Source organism: Chiloscyllium plagiosum, chromosome 26 (genome assembly GCF_004010195.1).
Source record: "Chiloscyllium plagiosum isolate BGI_BamShark_2017 chromosome 26, ASM401019v2, whole genome shotgun sequence".
NCBI classification, from domain to species: Eukaryota; Metazoa; Chordata; class Chondrichthyes; order Orectolobiformes; family Hemiscylliidae; genus Chiloscyllium; species Chiloscyllium plagiosum.
Genome location: NC_057735.1, coordinates 8,380,052 through 8,397,901, shown reverse-complemented (window position 1 = coordinate 8,397,901; position 17,850 = coordinate 8,380,052). Strand labels below are relative to the sequence as shown.

Below are 17,850 nucleotides of genomic sequence, written 5' to 3'. Positions count from 1 at the left end.
GGGGCCAACACCTTCAACATATTGTCTAGCTATCACCATTGTTAACAGCTAACCCGAGAATGCAACTTTTTAAAGAAAGGTTTTGTGATTTACACATGAAAGAAGTGAAACTGTCATGATATTCTAACAGATGAAAGACTTAACAGACAATCAATTTTTCAATGTATAATTTCAGTTACATCACACTGTAAATTTTTGCTATAAATTCTGTGTGTTAGGATTGAGTCCTCCACTATCACCTGATGAAGGAGCGACACTCCAAAAGCAAGTGAGCTTCCAATTAAACCTGTTGGACTATAACCTGGTGTTGTGTGATTTTTAACTTTCTTATCCAAGGCAGCCTGTAAATGTATTGGAGGCGATTTAGAGAAGCTTTGCGAGACTAATACCTGAAACGGGTGGGTTCGCTTATGAGGAAAGGTTGGTCAGACTAGGGCTTGTATCAGCAGGGAGTTAGAGGTGTAATAGACGTCTTGATTGAAACAGTTAAGAGCCAGAGAGGTTTTGACAGGGAGTATGTGGAGAGCATGTTTCTTGTGGCAAAATTGAGAAACAGAGGTCACTGTTGTAAAATAGAGGATCACTGATTCTAGACAGAGATAAAGAGAGGGTTATGAGTCTTAGAATATTTTTAAGGTTGATGTAGATAGAGTGTGATTACTATGTGGGCAAAAGGTTATTGGGGGTAGGCAAGAATGTGGAATAGTCAGATCCATTAAGGGTCTTATTGATCGGCAGACCAGATCGAAGGGTTGGATGGTCTACTCCTGCCCCCAATTTGTCTGTGTATTCATTTATTACTCTTGTAATATTCCACTGGGTCATGAAGTTCTTTCAGTTACTAGCAATGATTTTGGGAAAGGAGATAATTCTGTCCATCTCTCACTTGTTTTTGTTCCATCATTTGTCGTTGCCCTCTCACTTTGGACAGGTTCTGTTGATTGTTCTGAAAAGATGTCACTCCATCTAAGCTCAGTTACATCAGAGTGATTGCCCAGCCCAGGGCTCAACCCCTCTCAATCTCTTCTAATGCCAATGGACCCATGCTCCAAGGAAAGAATTCACATTTCAATAACACCTTTCTTTATCTCAGATGGTTCATAGCTAATGGAATACTGTTGAAGAATTGTCAGTGTTGCGATGTGGATAAAAATATCAGCCAATCTGCACACAGCAAGATCCCATAAATGGCAGTGACACTAATGATCAGGTCATATTCTTTAGGTTGATCAGAGCACGGATCAGAATTTTCTTTCTCCCCTTCAAATGGCACCAAAGGCCTCAGATTAATGGCTTATCTGAAAGATGGCAGCCACGGCTTTACCTTAACATCTCACTTCAGTACCAGATGGTCAATCTCCACCACATACTCAAGTCTCTGGAAAGTGGCTGAAGCCACAGCATCTGGCTTGAAGATGAGTGTGTGACCCACTGTCTGATGGTTACCATCCAGCAGGAACCAGTCCAGAGATGGAACTACCCTCTACTGACTAGGTGCACATCTATATTCCTCAATCATCACCATGTGAAACACAGCAACTCAATGTATGTCACAGCTTTTGGTGAGATTATACTCTGTTTACAACGGCTGATGGATTTGCCTGTCCAACAGCAATCACTTCACTTCAAAAGTTAATTATCGCCTCTGCAGCACTTTGCAATGTTATTGAAAGGTGTATGAAGGAGGTGGATAAATACAAGGCTTTGTACTTCACATACAAAAGGATTAAACTTCCATTCACAGCAGCAGTACATTGTCTGACAGAACCAGCCTTGTCGATGGAAAGATTTGGTATCCATGGCAGAGGAGGTGTTGTCTCTGCAAAAGGTTACACCTATAGATAAACAAGGTAAGACAAATATCTCCCTTCAAAGCCATGGGTAAAAATGTTCACACCCATTATATAACGCATGGATTAGATGCTGATGATAACATTTATTGCACTAGTTGATCATTTATATACACTGCACCTAGTCAGAGCACAAGACCTTCCTTGTAACATGATGCTGTATTTATTTAGGGTTAGCCATGACTCTGTTATTAAGACTCTTCATCCAGGCAGAGAGAACAGTATCTGAGTCCCAGTCCAGTACTGTGCATAAAAATCAGACTAACAGTCCTGTACAAGACTGTCAGAGGTTTCTTCAGGTGAGACATTAAACCAATGAGTCATTAAATGGCTCTGATGAATGTAAAAGATTCCATGGCAATATTTCAAAAGAAAAGCAGTGTTGTTCTCCCTGGCAATTTGGTCAATATTTATCCCGAAACAACATCACAAACTGGTCAGTAATGTTGCTGGGTTGTGAGATTTTATTGCTGGCTCCTGCCTTTCCTACATTACAAACCTCAAGAATACTACTATGCCTGTAAAGTCCTTTGGGAAATCCTGAGGTCATGAAAGGCACTACATAGATGTAAGTTCTTCCCTTCTTCATTGGGATTATTGCTGAATCTGTCACACCCATCCTCGGGGAGCTAAGAGTTGCTGAATTGTCATTTGACTGCATTAACCCTTTTATTATATTATTTGTAAAGAGCTAGGAACCATTTATTATGTGAGCATATATCCTAAGGTGCTGCATTTACTGCTGCATTACTGTCATGTGCCAAAATACAAGGTATTAGTCTTTCAGCCACATGGAGAGTTGCAATTATACACTTTATGAAGTTTCAGCATTGTGAGTATGAAATAGTTTTTCCTAACGTATAAGAACCAGATGAAATATCACCAAACAAATCTACATCCAATGTCAATAGAAACTCAATTCAACATTCTCACTGACTGGAACCCAACCCCTCTGCATCACTACTGAACACAATACCCATTAAGTGATCAGAATAGGAACTGAGAAGATTCTGTTTTTGATCAATTCTGAGCCCTACTGGAGAAGACTACACATTGGAAAGATTAGGATTTCCAATATAGCAGACAGCACAGAAGGCAAGGAAACAGTAAACCTTGTGAACAGCACAGACCAGTTGGACTCATGGTCCAGTATAACCAGTACATTCATTTCCAAGTACAGTTGGTTCTGATATAACACGATAGTTCCATTCCCATGCGATCTCATGTTATAAGAAAAAACAGTGCCACCTAAACTAATGGGGCCAGAATCGTGTTACAGCCAATTCAGGTAAGGAAAGTCTGTGTTCTACAAACAATGGTCTAAATTCTTCAATCGCGTTAAAGCCAGTTTGTGTTGAAGAAACATGTGTTATAGCAGAACGAACTGTATTACTGTTTTTTCTTTCTCTCAATGACTCTTTCAATTCAAGCACGGTGAACTATTCTCACGGAGCTAAAGAAGCTAAACAGTGTGCTATGCATGATCAACAGGCTCACACAGGGGAGCTCCATTTGACTAATGCCCCCAGAGCATAACATATTCTCCAGGTTCACAGTTTCCTGGGCAAGAAACAATGTCTTCTATACGCTTGTGCTATCTCAACATTTCCCAAACAGGTGCTGTCTTACCCAAGATCTTGCTGATGCTGGAGTTGTGCATATCAGGATAAGTCTGAAGAATCTTCCGTCGCTCATCCTTGGCCCATACCATGAAGGCATTCATTGGTCGCTTGATGTGTTCATGGTTGCTGCCACCTCTGGTCTCGTAGCCTTTTGATCCTGCCAGAGTCAGGTTTCCTGATGCAAACAGATACATTAGTGAATGACTCAGAATACCAGAGGGCTTTTATTAACAGCATTGTGACAGGGTGATAAAAACAATGCATTCTCTCAAATAGAAACATTAACATGACACACAAATCAAGAAAGCATAAAGAGTGGAATTTAACCTCACACCCATTGCCTGGAGTGAAATCAAAATGGCTACTCACTGCACCTCAGTGATTCCTATTGGAATAAACATTATTGTGTTACACACCTTCAGAGTCATTGCAGCTGTTAAAATCTTCGTTCCCACTCGCTGCTTTCCCGTCATCTCCTTGTTTCACAAGAGATGACTCTGTAACTCTCGAATCCTGAAAAGGCAGGACATTTGCAGAGGTTAAAGTTAACAACTTGAGGAATAGTTAACCGTGACGGTAAATTATAACAGGAAGACAGTGACGCATTTATGGACAAAGCAAAGAAAATCCATCAACAGCACCACAGTTACGCAGCGGAACCCCTTCAGGCATAAATCTTGTTCAATGCATAACACATTTAAGGTTAGGGAGAGGACACTACTCATTATCAACCTTGCATTTCATTACTTTAACCATTTAGTTTGTAAACAAAAAAATCTTCAGATTAAAAAATACTTGTGGAAATTTAAGCCCTATATTCTCAAAGGAAATGCACTGAGTTTTTTTAATTTAAGGGATGTGGGCTTTGCTGACAGGGTCAGTGTTTATTGACCAACCATGCTGGTCTTTAACTCAATGACTTACTAAGCTATTTCAGAGGGTTGTTAAGAATCAATCACTTTGCCCTGTGTCTGGACTCACACGGAGGCCAGACCAGGTAAAAGGGCAGATTTCCTTCCCTAAAGGGCATTAACGAACTAGATAGGTTTTTTTACGACAATCAATGATGATTTAATAGTCACCATCACTGAATTTAGCTTCATGTTCCACATTCTTACGAATAAGGTTGAAATTCCACTAACCTCGGTTTAAACACTGTGTCCTAATAGCATTAGCCTTGGGCCTCAAATCTAGTGGCATTACCACTGTGCTTGTACCCTATAATGAAAGGAACTGTCCCTTGTCTACAGGAGGCTAGAGGCTTTGATTCTGATACTTATTAAATTAGACTAGATTCCCTACAGTGTGGAAACAGGCCATTTGGCCCAATAAGTCCACACCGACCCTCCGAAGAGTAACCACACCCAGACCCATTCCTCTACATATACCCCTGACTAATGCACTATGGGCAAATTAGCATGGCCAATTCACCTGACCTGCACATCTTTGGATTATGGGAGGAAACTCACGCAGACACATGGAGAATGTGCAAACTCCAAAAAGACAGTCACCCAAGGGTGGGTATAATGTGTGTATAAGCACCGTGTCTTTATATTTTCCTGTATTTTTAATTATGAACTGAAATGGGAAAAGAACTGTTTTAAAGCTAAGGGCTACTGCACATTTTTGAAAGTAAGTAACCTGGTGCTCAGTGAAGTTACTGTTTACACAGCTGCTGGTTCCAAGAGGAATAGGGAAAGGTGCACATGAGCTGGAACCAAGAATGTGTACAAATGGAAGCCTGCTAGCAACAAATAACTGATTGATCTGTGAACTACTGACAAGTTACTGAAGCCAAAGGCCTGCTGCCTGCCGACAGTGATGTGATTGGCTCACAGCATGGGCCTAGGAACAAGACAGGGTGAAGCTGTTAAGATTTCCACCAGCTTTGGGGCTCGTTCTTCTTTGCCGTAAAAGCCTATTTAAACCTGAAGACAACCAGTTTAATTTGCCTTAAGCAGTTGCTAAAAGCTATCAGTGATTATTTGTAAGCGCAAACCAGCCACACTGTGCCTTGTGCCAAACCAGGGAAAGCATCTGGTGATGGAAGATTGAAAAGCGGTGTCCTGATACAGTGGCACAAGTCATTGCGCAGGAATGTCCCTGTGAACAGGGACCATTTAACACTTTCCCAGTTTTAACCTCTATCAATAACACCCAGATCTTTGTGTGTGTGTGTGTTTGCGGGCTGTGTGTGTGCATGGATAATTATTTATCTGTAGCTGGAATCTATTTGTTTGCAATATATAAGAATTATTGTTAAGTACAAAACCTAGACCATGCTCTTTGTCGACCTGGGTTGAAAGGACAGGTGAATTGGGAAACTTCGCGTATTTCTTTAAATCTTTAACTTCTGTGACAACTGTGAACGTACATGTAGGCTAGATCAAGTAAAAATATCAGATGTATAGATACATATAAATAGCGAGGCTCCATCTCCAGTGACCTATCCCAGGAAATGATGACACAGTATCACACTGCAAGGGAGAGGGACTGAGTCCCAGGGGTTAGAGAACATGATACGCCCAGGGTGAGAGAAGGCTGAGCATTGAGGAGTAAGGGTCTAGAGAGAGAGAGCCTAGCTAGGTGTAGACCCAGAAGCTGGAGGTATAGTGATAATGTTTACTGGAACAGGAACCTAGAGGCAAATTGTCTGGTGATATGTGTTCAAATCTTAGCAGAGCAGTTTGTTAAATTCAATTTTTTTTAAAAATCAATCATTCACAGGATGCAGGTGTCTCTAACTAGGCTAGTATTTATTACCCATTTCTAATTGCTCAGAGGGCAGAATCAACCACACTGCTGTGGGTCTGGAGTCAAATGTAGGCCAGCCCAGGCAAAGATGGCAGATTCTTTCCCTAAAAGACATGAGTGAACCAGGTGAGTTTTTCTAACGATGAACATGAATATCATTAGATTTTTAATTCCAGATGTTTCTTGACTTCAAATTCCACATCTGCCAGTATGGTATTTAAACACGGTCCACATGATATTGCCTGGCTCTCTGGATTAATAGTCTAGCGATAATACCACTCAGCCACTGTCTCCCCTTAGTTTTATAAATCTGGCATTGAAACCACATCATGGGGTTGGGTGACCATGAATCTATCAGCAATTCTTCACTAATCTTCCTTTAGGACAGGAAATCTGCTATGCCTGTTTGGGCTGCATGTAACTCCAGACCCATAGCTATGTGATCGATCCGTAACTGCCCTCTGAAATGCGAGCCACAAGGGCAATTAGGGATGGGCAGCAAATGCTGACCTCGCCAGTGACAGCCATATTCCATGAAAGAATCAAATCAATGCAGAACACAGTCCACAGAAAACTGCAGCCAGGTGCGTAGAACAGAGTGGATCAAGATAGCAAAGCCAAGGTTACAGGGGACACCCAACTACAGAGCAGATTCTGAACAAGCACCAAAGAAAGCAGGCTTCCATCCTTGTGTCATCAACAGCGAGCAATCCATCTGCTGGTGGAACCACCATCTATGCCATTGTTAGCTCTCGGCTCAATGACACCAGCGGTAGTCCTAAACCTAACCTTCAGAGGTCATCCAAACTCTGCTGCCTGTATCCTAACTTGCATGAACCCCATTCACCCATCACCCCAACGGCTGACCAATATGGTCAGATTGGGAACCAATGTCTAAGTTTTAAAGTGCTCCCTGGTCACTCTTCCTCATCTCGAACAGTCCCAGAATGACCTCTACTCCCTCAACTCCAGCCTCTCAAGCTTCCCCAGTTTTAACTGGTCGACTTTTAGCAATCACCTCTTTGGCTTCCTGGGTCCCAAATCTCTCGGCCTCTTTCCTGCTCACCTCCACCAAAATATGCTTTACAAATATTGGGTGGAAAATAATACCCTCCCCCACCGTTTGGTGGTGGAGGGTGGGCTGAAGGGTGTAGGGTCAGGAACTTGTTTTTTCGCTTGCCTTGGACCGCTGAATCTTGCAAGTGGACTTTGCTCCATTTTTGATCAAGTTCATGACAGGAAGTCTCATAAATGTTCTTCCCACCCCATTGCCAAGTGAGGAATTTAAATTAATGCCATTGTCGACTCGTAACTGCCCTTGGAAATGGCCCCAGGAAGTCACTCAGTTCAAGGGTTCGTGGAGATGGGCAACAGTTCTGGTCTCCCTGCTTTAGGAAAGATGTTGTGAAACTTGAAAGGGTTCAGAAAAGATTTACAAGGATGTTGCCAGGGATGGAGGATTTGAGCTATAGGGAGAGGTTGAATAGGTTTGGGCTGTTTTCCCTGGAGCGTTGGAGGCTGAGGGGTGACCATATAGAGGTTTATAGAATCATGAGGGGCCTGTTGAGGATAAATTGGCAAAGTCTTTTCCCTGGGGTGGGTGAGTCCAGAACTAGAGGACAGAGGTTTATAGTGAGAGGAGAAAAATATAAAAAGGGCCTAAGGGGCAACATTTTCACGCAGAGGGTGGCGTGTGTATGGAATGAGCTGCCAGAGCAAGTGGTGGAGGCTGGTACAATTGCAGCATTTTAGAGGCATCTGGATGGGTTTATGGATAGGAAGGGTTTAGAGGGATATGGGCCAAGTGCTGGCAAATGGGCCTAGATTAGGTTAGGATATCTGATCATGCTTTACATCTCTATGACTCTATAACTCAATGAATTTCACTACTTGGGTGAAGAGGCAAGAGATTTGAACACACAAACTTCACTCTAACACTGACCTTGTCTTTCCTGCTATTATTTACAGCTGGACCATCCACAGCCCGACTCTTCCCGAGAAAGATCTGCTTTGGACTCTGCATGACCTTCCCGATGGTGTCCTGCTCAATGGCATAACCTAGAGAACACAAGACAAAACAAATATTGAACTGAGGGCAATTCATGGCCAGATGTTTCATTCTGCCAACATAAAAAGGTAAACATTGTAAAATCGGAGACAAAGAGCCTCACTCCTCAACAACAGCTTCAGAGGCAGAGGTTTCTGGATGTCAAGTGAAAGATTGGGTTTCGATCGAGGTGGATGGAAGGATGCTCCTGGTGAAGAAATACTCCTGAGCATTAGTCAGTGGGACATGCAGGAAAGTGGAAGTATGTGGATGGTTGTGAGGAACAAGAGCAGGTTCAGTCAGGGAACTCTCCTGCATGGTCTCATGTGGCAAAAATGAGCAATATGCCGGTGAACTTTCTCAACTCCAGTGGATCTACAGCAGTTGGAAGCAGGCCATCAGAAAGGGACATCGGGAATGTTGACAGAAACTAAGGGAAAGCAATGACCTAGTGGTATCGTTGCTGGACTGTTAACCCAGAGACCCAGTTAATGTTCTGAGGACCCATATTTGAATCCTGCCATGGCAGATGGGAGAATTTGAATTCAACAACATCTGTGATCAAGAGTCTAATGATGACCGTGAATCCATTGTCAATTGTCGGGAAAAACCCATCTGATTCACTCATGTCCTTTAGGGAAGGAATCTGCCATCCTTACCTGGTCTGGCTTACTTGTGACTCCACACCCACAGCAATGTGGTTGACTTTTAACTGCCCTCTGGGTAATTAGGAATGGGCAATAAATATTGACCGAGCCAAATATGTCCACATCCCGTGAATAAATGTTTTAAAATTGGAAGTGGCAAGAGAAAGCCTGCTGGGATTTAGTAATGCACTCTCCATTTTACTGAACTTGCGGCCTGGAATTATCATCGAGAGATGGGTGTTCAAATCGCACCATGGCAGTTTGAGAATCTGAACAAAGTTTACAACAAAATATCTACAAGTTAGTACTGATAAATGTGATCATAAACCCATTGGACTGTTGTGAAAGTCCAATCATTCACTAATGTCTTTTAGAGTGTGATTGGAACCAACAGGGATTACCAAGTCTTGTTGGTATGTGACCACAGCCTCATACTGGCTGACTATTAACTGCATTCAAATCTCAACATTGAGTTGCGTCAACTTTACTATCACTGGGCCATGAAGGCAACCACTCAACTAGTTCCTCAGTGCAGGTCGGGGGAAATAAATTTTGGCTTTGCCAGTGTAACTACACATTCCAAGAATGACTTTGTTTTCAAAAGAGTGAAAATTGAAAATATCACAATAACTTAGAATGCCATGAAATAACAAACAGTTTTCATCATCAGTATCAGTAATAAACATCAACAAAGATATGTCTCATCAATCATGAGGACAGGATGAATGGTCAACATCTTTTCTCTGGGGTGGGAAAGGTATAGTTTGAAGGTGAGAGAGAAAAGATTTAGAAGGGACTTAAGGAGCAATCTTTCATGCAGAGTGTGGTGCTGTATGGAATAGGCTGCCAGAGGAAGTGGTGGAGGCTGGTACATTTACACCATTTAAGAGGCATGTGGGCCAGGAGTTGGCAAATGGGACTAGATTATTTTAGGATATCTGGTCGGCATGGATGAGTTGGGTCAAAGGGTCTGTTTCCGTGCTGTACATCTGTATGATTTTATGATTCTAATTATTTAAGTAACCTTTTACAACAAATCTTTCAGTAAAGGTAAGGCAAATTGCAGAATGAGCTGAGGAGGCAGAAGGGGCTAAAAATCTAAGGAAGAATTTTGAAAGATACATTAGGAGAGTCATACAGCACAGAAACAGACCCTTCGCTCCAACCCATCCATGCAGACCAAGTTTCCCAAACTAAAACTAGCCCCTTTTGCCTTTGTTTGACCCATATCCCTCTAAACCCTGTCCAAATGCCTTTTAAAAGTTCTAACTGGATCTGCATCTACCACTTCCTCTGGCAGTTCATTCCACATACAAACCACCCTCTGTGTGAAAAGTTACCCCTAAAGTCCCTTTTAAAATATTTCTCTACTCATCTTAAAATTGCGCTCTCTAGTTTTGATCTCCCCCACCTTAGGGAAAGTACCTTTGCTATTCTCCTTATCTATGCCCCTCATGGTTTCATAAACCTCTAAGGTTACCCCTCAATGTCCTACGCTCTTCGCTCCCTCTGTCAATCTGCTCAAGAGTCTCACAGTCCTCCTTCCCAAATTCTGTACCTACGTCTTCCTTCTCCTGAGTGAAGATAGGTGTCAAGTGTTCATTTAAAACTCCTTGGGTTTATGTGCCATCAGGGCTTGAGGAGTCTGGAAGAATTAACAAGGAAGATTGCTTTCATCATCGCCCTACTCTGATGATGCCTCACACTGTGAAGGAACACCCGGATCTCAAAAGATCCTCCTCAGAGCAGCTGAAGCAATGCCCATTACAGTAGGACTGTAATGAGTTGTACTGAGTTGCTAACATGTTCAACACAACAGCCTCTTCTTGTTTCACAAGCTTTCCTCCTCCACATGAGTAGGGCCTTACTCTAAAGTACCAGTAAAGCAAAGCTACCCTACTGGTAAGTAATAGCACAAAGAGCCTCCTGCACCACAGCAGTCAGGATCACTGACAGGACACAGTTTGAACAGGACAGGAAATATTTGTCTGCTGTTGGAGGAGCTTGCTATGTTTCTAATAATATCAACAGAATAAGCAACAACATAAAATACTCTATCCAATTGGCTTTAAAAGCAAGGTTAAAACGTAAAAATGAACAGTTACTGACCCCAGTGATTCCTCCAGAAAACGTCTTTACTTATCATTTCTATTGAAGAAAGGCAGTTGAAAAGGAGAGTTAGTACCCTATGAAACACAGAGATCTGACCTCATCCCGACCAACATATCATCGCCTCAGTCAGGTACAAAGACACAGCTACCCATTGCTAAGTGCTGGTCAGTTGTACACACATCTGCCTTTAGCATGGTTGAAGGTGGCTACATGGGTTAGATAATTGGTGCAATGATTCAGAAACAGAATGTTTATGAACAGTTTTTCAAAACAGCTGATGTTTTTATCATACGCATCAAAACCTTTCTGTGGGAGGAATGTTCCCCCTATGCACAATGATAAAAGGACTGGTTTACCCATTTAAATTACAAGCAGCGCATTGAGAAAATCACCTCTCCTTCTATTAGTGACAATTTCAAAATGCACAAAGCAATGGGATGTGGATCAATGGTTGTAAGCCCCTATACCCAGACTGTTAAGTTTCCGATATGCCAATGCATGCTGTCTGCCATGAGAAAACAAAGTTTGGAAGGCCATTTCAGGGGACAATTAAGAGTCACCCAGAGACGGATAAGAGGAATGAATGAACCAGATGGGTTTTTGCAACAATTGATAACAGTTCTCATAGTTGCCGTTACTGAGACTAGCCTTGGAATTCCGGATTTTCTTGAGTTTAAATTCTATCAGATGTCTTGGTGGGATTTATGCTCCAACAGCTTTACTCTCAGCCTCTGTATTTCTAGTCTAGTGACACCAGAATATCATCTCTGGTTGTTTGAAGGCTACTGCTGTGTTTCCTTGGTTGGTTGTATATTTTATATGTTTCAGAGCAATGCAGAGATAGAGATATTTCTAATTGTGCAACAGATTTATCATAGAGTCCCTACAATGTGCAAATAGGCCCTTCGGCCCAACAAGTTCACACCGACCTTCCGAAGAGTAATCCACCCAGACCCATTCCCCTATCCTATTATGCTACATTTACCCCTGACGAATGCACCTAACCTCACACATCCCTGAACACTACGGGCAATTTAGCATGGCCAAATCACCTAACCTGCACATCTTTGAATTGTGGGAGGAACCAGTGAGCCACTGGGCCACCTTTATTTAAAGTGTTTGAAATGTCTCAAAATGCCTGTACTCATGTTTATCCCTGCTTTGGCATCTTGTAGCAGCTGTTTAGTTTAGCCACATCAGCACCCAGGCTGAACCAACCAAGCAGAGTGAGCATAGATCAAATACAACATAAATGAAAGGCTGAACTGTATTTAGAGGTTATGTGGGAATTCACCAGAGAGCAGATGAGATAGCCAAGAATGCAAATGAGTTTCGAGGGTTGGTGTGGATTTGTTGGGCTGAATGACCTGCTTCCACACTGTAGAGAATCTAATCTAAATCCCAATGATTGAGATAAAGAAATTCCTTTGTGAGTGGATGGCACGGTGGCTAGCATTGCTGCCTCACAACACCAGGGTCCCAGGTTTGATTCCAGCCTCGGGTGACTGTCTGTGTGGAGTTTGCACATTCTCCACGTGTCTGCACTGGTTTCCTCCCATAGTCCAAAGTTGTGCAGGCCAGGTGAATTGGCCAAGCTAAATTGCTCAGTGCTAGGTGCATTAGTCAGAGGGAAATGGGTTTGGGTGGGTTACTCTTCAGAGGGTTGGTGTGGACTGGTTGGGCTGAAGGGCCTGTTTCCACACTGTAGGGAATCTAATCTAATCTAATAGAAGTCGACCAGGGGGTGATTCATTAAAATGGTAAAAGCCTTTAGATTTTGGTTAGATAATAAAACAGGACTTTCAAGAAATGGTAAAAATGAGATTTTTGTCATTCCAAAAGGAAAAGACGAAGATCTGGACTGGGATCATGAAGGAGTTGGAGATCCTGTGAATGAGGGTATGTGAACTAAAAGACACTTATATCGGTAAAGCATCTCAGTATATGCGAATGAGGGATTTCCCATGTTATCTCGATGTAGTTCAGTGAAAATTTGTGACAAATTATCTATCAAATCAAACCTTTTGAAACTGCCGTGTATAAAACTAACCCTCTCTGTACTGCACTCACATTTCTGTCCTAGGTCTATTGCGATATTCCAGTAAAGTTCAGTGCACAAGGAGTGGCATCTCATTTTCCATTTGTATACTCTAAGTGTTTCACAGTGCAGATAATGTACAAAAGGGGGATAATCTGCCCATCATGCTGTATCAGCTTGCTGGAAGTGCATCATTACTGAGTGCCAATCCTCTACTTTCTCCCCATTTCCTTTATAATTTCTGGACTCAACACGTAGTTCTCTGTTTTGTTTTCCCTGCCAACTTTTTATGTTACTTTCAGCAGAGCTGGCCTATTTTCTGCCTTTAACATCTTCTCTGGCTGGCTCTCTCTCTTCCTCTACCATGTTCCCTTTGCCCTTTGCTATGAGACATTGGTGATCTTTAACCTTTCCCTAGACCCCTTCCTTCCTAATCCCCACATTTTATTACAGCAAAAAAAACCATCACCTTTCCAACTCTCTCTTCAGTTCTGAAGAAGGGTCATACTGGACCTGAAATGTTAACTGTTTCTCCCTCCACAGATGCAATTGGACCTAGTGAGTCATTCCAGTATTTTCAGTTTTACTGCAGTTTAAAGTTGCAACTTCACACAGGAAAGCAATATCATTTGTGTAAACACATCTCAAAAGATGTTTTCCAAAGCCAAAGTTTTGAACAAGCCAGTAGAATGCGTGCAGTTTACAGGAACCATTTTATAATGGAATCCTTGGTATGAATCAAATTAGATGATCAAGTTTGCCAAAAGACTGCCCTTCTGAAAGGTTACACTCAGCAGATGATGCAACTTTCTCGTGCTCTCTCCTCATTCTTTTTTGTTGCAGAAGATATAATTTGAACAATCGATATGCAGGTATTTGAAAAAACATGTTTTGTTTAAATCAAATCATTGTAGCAATTTCTATCCTGTTTGGATCAAAGAGCTTTTAAGAACAACTAAGTGTTTTGAAGGAACAAGTGGATCGTTTGGAGATATTTCAGATCGGATGGAAGAGCAGGGAATGTCAAAGGGTAGAAGTTGGCCAAAGGCAAATTTGCTAAGAGATCTGCCTGATGTTGGTTAGATGCTTGATTGTGGTGGGATATTGGTTCTACAAGCAGTGACAGTCATCCTTTTATTATCCACTGTGGCTCAGTTGTTAGCACTGCTTTCTCACGGCACCATGGACCCGGGTTCAATTGCAGCCTCAGGTGACTGTCTGTTTGGAATATGCACATTTTCCCAGTATCCTCATGGGATTCCTCCCTCTAGTCCAAAAGATGTGCAGTTTAGGTGGATTGGCCATGCTAAATTGCCTCCAAGGATGTGTCGGTGGGGTGGATTTGCCATGATGAATGCGGGGATAGGGTGAGTCTGGGTGGGATGCTCTTTGGAGGTCGATGCAGATTCATTGGGCTGAATGGCCTCTTTTTGCACTTGTCGTGAGTTAGCGTAATAGAGGTCAACAGGCCTTTTGACCACACCATCAAGAGACAAAGCGTCTGGCTGAATGTTCCTCATTAGTCAGCAATGGGTAGGAGCAGTTTGCTTTCCAGGCAGCACCAATGAGCAACCATCAACAGCAGCCGAACCATGTAGAGCTGTGTAAGTCTGCCCTTACCTCTAGTTAACAAGGAGGTTGGTGTGCTGGATTGTAACTCTGCTGGGATCACAAAGCTTGATGGGGAGGGTCCTCTTCTGAGTTTAGCCTGCGGAGGTGAGGGGGATTTTGACGTGTCTGTACCTTTAGTTTTCGACGTCAAATTCAATGGCTGAGAAGCCTCCTCCTTAAAAAAGGGAGAGAGAATTAAGTGCGAATTTCCAACAAAGCCACAAGCTTTCGCACAAACATTCTGGAGATGGAGAATGTCAAAGATGACAATAAAAACATCTTAATAAATTAAGGATAATCTCTCTAAAGTTGAGAATCTCTCTCTAATCAGCAAATTCTACTCCACCTTCCCTTGATTAAAGTCACCCTATCAATGATTTTCACATTTAAAATCGATGATTATTAGTAACCAGACTACAACAACAGGCCGACTGTATAGAACATTTGGGAAACAGCTGGTAAGTAGATCCACAGACAGTGGAGGGGAATTGAGTGTATTAGCATTCAAAATATTACTTTGGACATTTGTGGGGACTCTGGGAATAGGGGAGTTTGATTTTCAGTGAATTACCCCAGTTAGTGGTGATGCCAGTGAAACATTCTCAGCTTACCAAACTCCCTGGGTAATGTGAAAAAGCTGCAAAATTTGAAAAGATTCCTTTTGTCTGTAGCGAAGGGGTCCCTGCATTTCACTTGTATTCAGTATAAATGAGTGCCAATAGGAATGATTATCCTGAATCATTTGTTACTGTAGCTACTAGCACACGCTAGATTGTTCAGCAAGTACTGCCCGATCACAGGATTCCATTTTGTTTTTCTTGAAATGGGATTGTGAGCGAGGAAGTAGGTAACCACTTCCATACTTGAAAATCATAGGGTAGAAATCATGAATCAAAACAAAACCGCAGATTAAACCATGAATTAACACAAATAACAATTACAATGCAAACTTGTGTTTCTAATCAAATGTCTAGAGACCAAAGCAATTTACTCACATGGAGATAGTTCCCATGATGTTTTAATTAGGGCTTCATGAAAACAACATTGCTAGAGGCATTGATCTAATGTGAAGAATTCTTTTCAACAACAAAAGAACACAAAGTCCACTGTACACATCAGCAGTGGGAAATATTACTTCAATTGTACATGAATAGTTGTGACTGTTATTTTGAAAAACTGCTCAGCCATTCTAATGCAGCATTGACCCACAAAGTAAAGACAATGGAGATTTATTTTATTTATAGTCTGGAATTACTACTGGAGATGGGAATTCTGGTCAGACTAACAGAAGAGCCTCCTATGCTTCCTGAATCTTTCCGATTTATGTGAACACTGCTCTAATTTAGCACTTCGTCCAAGGCATGGAGCAAGGAATCTTAACTTCACCCTATTATACAGAAATGAGGATGCGGAGTAGGAATCTATAGAGATGTGACTAGATTCACACCTTTGTAGTGAATGGGGAGTTAATATTAACAAAAACAGAAATTGCTGGGAAAACTCAGCAGATCTGACAGCACCTTTGGACAGAAAGCAGAGTTAAGCCAGTGACCCTTTTTGAGACCTGTTGAGTTTTTCCAGAAATTTCTGTTTTTGTTTCTGATTTCCAGCATCCACAGTTCTTTCAGTTTTTTTAGGGAGTTAACAACAATTGCTTGAAAAGCCTATCAACCGATGAAGGAGCGTCGCTCCGAAAGCTAGTGTGCTTCCAATTAAACCTGTTGAACTATAACCTGGTGTTGTGTGATTTTTAAACTTTGTACACCCCAGTCCAACACCGGCATCTCCAAATCTTGAAAAGCCCAGTTTCCTCGTTTTATTTTTCCCTGATCCACTGTGATGTTTGTGACAAACCTTCACTGCAAACTAGATTGTCTGGTCCCTCCAAGTGCAAATTCTACAGTGCACTCTTCTGAGGTATTTGGGGGCGTTGCATTCTGTTAAAGATACCAATCAATGTGAATGCTGTTGTTGTTGCAGTGTGCAAGGGAAACGAGTTACTCAGCACAGCTTTCACACTACAATCTCAGACGTTGCGAACTCCAGAGCCAAATTCCATGTTATCCCTCTTCAATCGCAGCACGGATTGCCTACTGGACTCACATGTGTATGGGCAGGGCTTAGTCCTGGTGTCCTCCTGGCTGCTGGAGGGGTTGGCATCAGCTGCAGAGCATAGTCATCTGACGGTGTAGAAGAAACAAATATATAAATGCTGCAACTTTAAATATTGTAACGTTAGTCATCTTCTTACCCAGTCCCTAGAAATAGAGGAGACTTTCTTTCACTGCCTAGGGTCCTGAAGTAGACAAACCTGGGTCTGCAAGCCCATCACTCCTATTGAATATAACGGAGTTAGATATTGAGATAGCAGACCACTGCTCACCATGCAAATAAAAACCATGAAGTTTCTCCCCTTTCTTCACTTCAATTTTCTCATTTGAGACCTTTTTTTGACAGAACTGACTGCTCCCAACATTTCACCAATGGGCCAGTTTAAACTGCTCAATCCCTATCCTCAGGCAATATCCCATTCTTGTCCGAACCAGTCACTGGATAACAGCCAAGAGCTCTTGCTGATATTCCTCGCTTGATTTATGACACAGAAAGAGGCCAATGGCCTATCATGCCTCTGCCAGCCAAAGATCCAGCCCAATTCCACTCTCCAGCTCTCGGTCTGTAGCCTTACAGGTAATGGCAGTGGACAGCCAAGTACTCCTTACAGTTGTAGATCTGTACAGCGCAGAAACTGACCCTTCGGTCCAACTTGTCCATGCTGACCAGATGTCCTAAATAAATCCAGTCCCATTTATAGAGTCATAGATTTGTACAGCATGGAAACAGACCCTTCGGTCCAACCCATCCATGCCAGCCAGATATCCCAACCCAATCTAGTCCCACCTGCCAGCACCCAGTCCATATCTCTCCAAACCCTTCCTATTCGTATACCCATCCAGATGAGTTTTAAATGTTGCAATTGTACCAGCCTCCACCACTTCCTCTGGCATCTCATTCCTTACACACACCACCCTCTGTGTAAAAAAGTTGCCTCTTCAGTCTCTTTTATATCTTTCCCCTCTCACCCTAAACCAATGCCCTCTAGTTCTGGACTCCCCGATCCCAGGGAAAAGATTTTGTCTATTTATCCTATCCACGCCCCTCATGATTTTAT

At 42.2% G+C, this 17,850-nt stretch overlaps 1 protein-coding gene across 3 annotated transcripts in view; it reads right to left on the bottom strand.

Annotated features, from left to right (window-relative positions):
• Positions 1-17,850, bottom strand: part of LOC122563062 (transcription factor SOX-13-like) — a 180,029-nt gene that overhangs the window by 15,743 nt on the left and 146,436 nt on the right. For all 3 annotated transcript variants that reach the window (XM_043716425.1, XM_043716424.1, XM_043716426.1), the window contains 6 exons: positions 16,785-16,861; positions 14,691-14,856; positions 11,030-11,068; positions 8,169-8,284; positions 3,889-3,985; positions 3,480-3,647 (listed from right to left, as the gene is read on the bottom strand). In XM_043716425.1, coding sequence (XP_043572360.1) covers positions 3,480-3,647; positions 3,889-3,985; positions 8,169-8,284; positions 11,030-11,068; positions 14,691-14,856; positions 16,785-16,861 — 663 coding nt within the window. The remainder of the gene's footprint in view (positions 1-3,479; positions 3,648-3,888; positions 3,986-8,168; positions 8,285-11,029; positions 11,069-14,690; positions 14,857-16,784; positions 16,862-17,850) is intronic.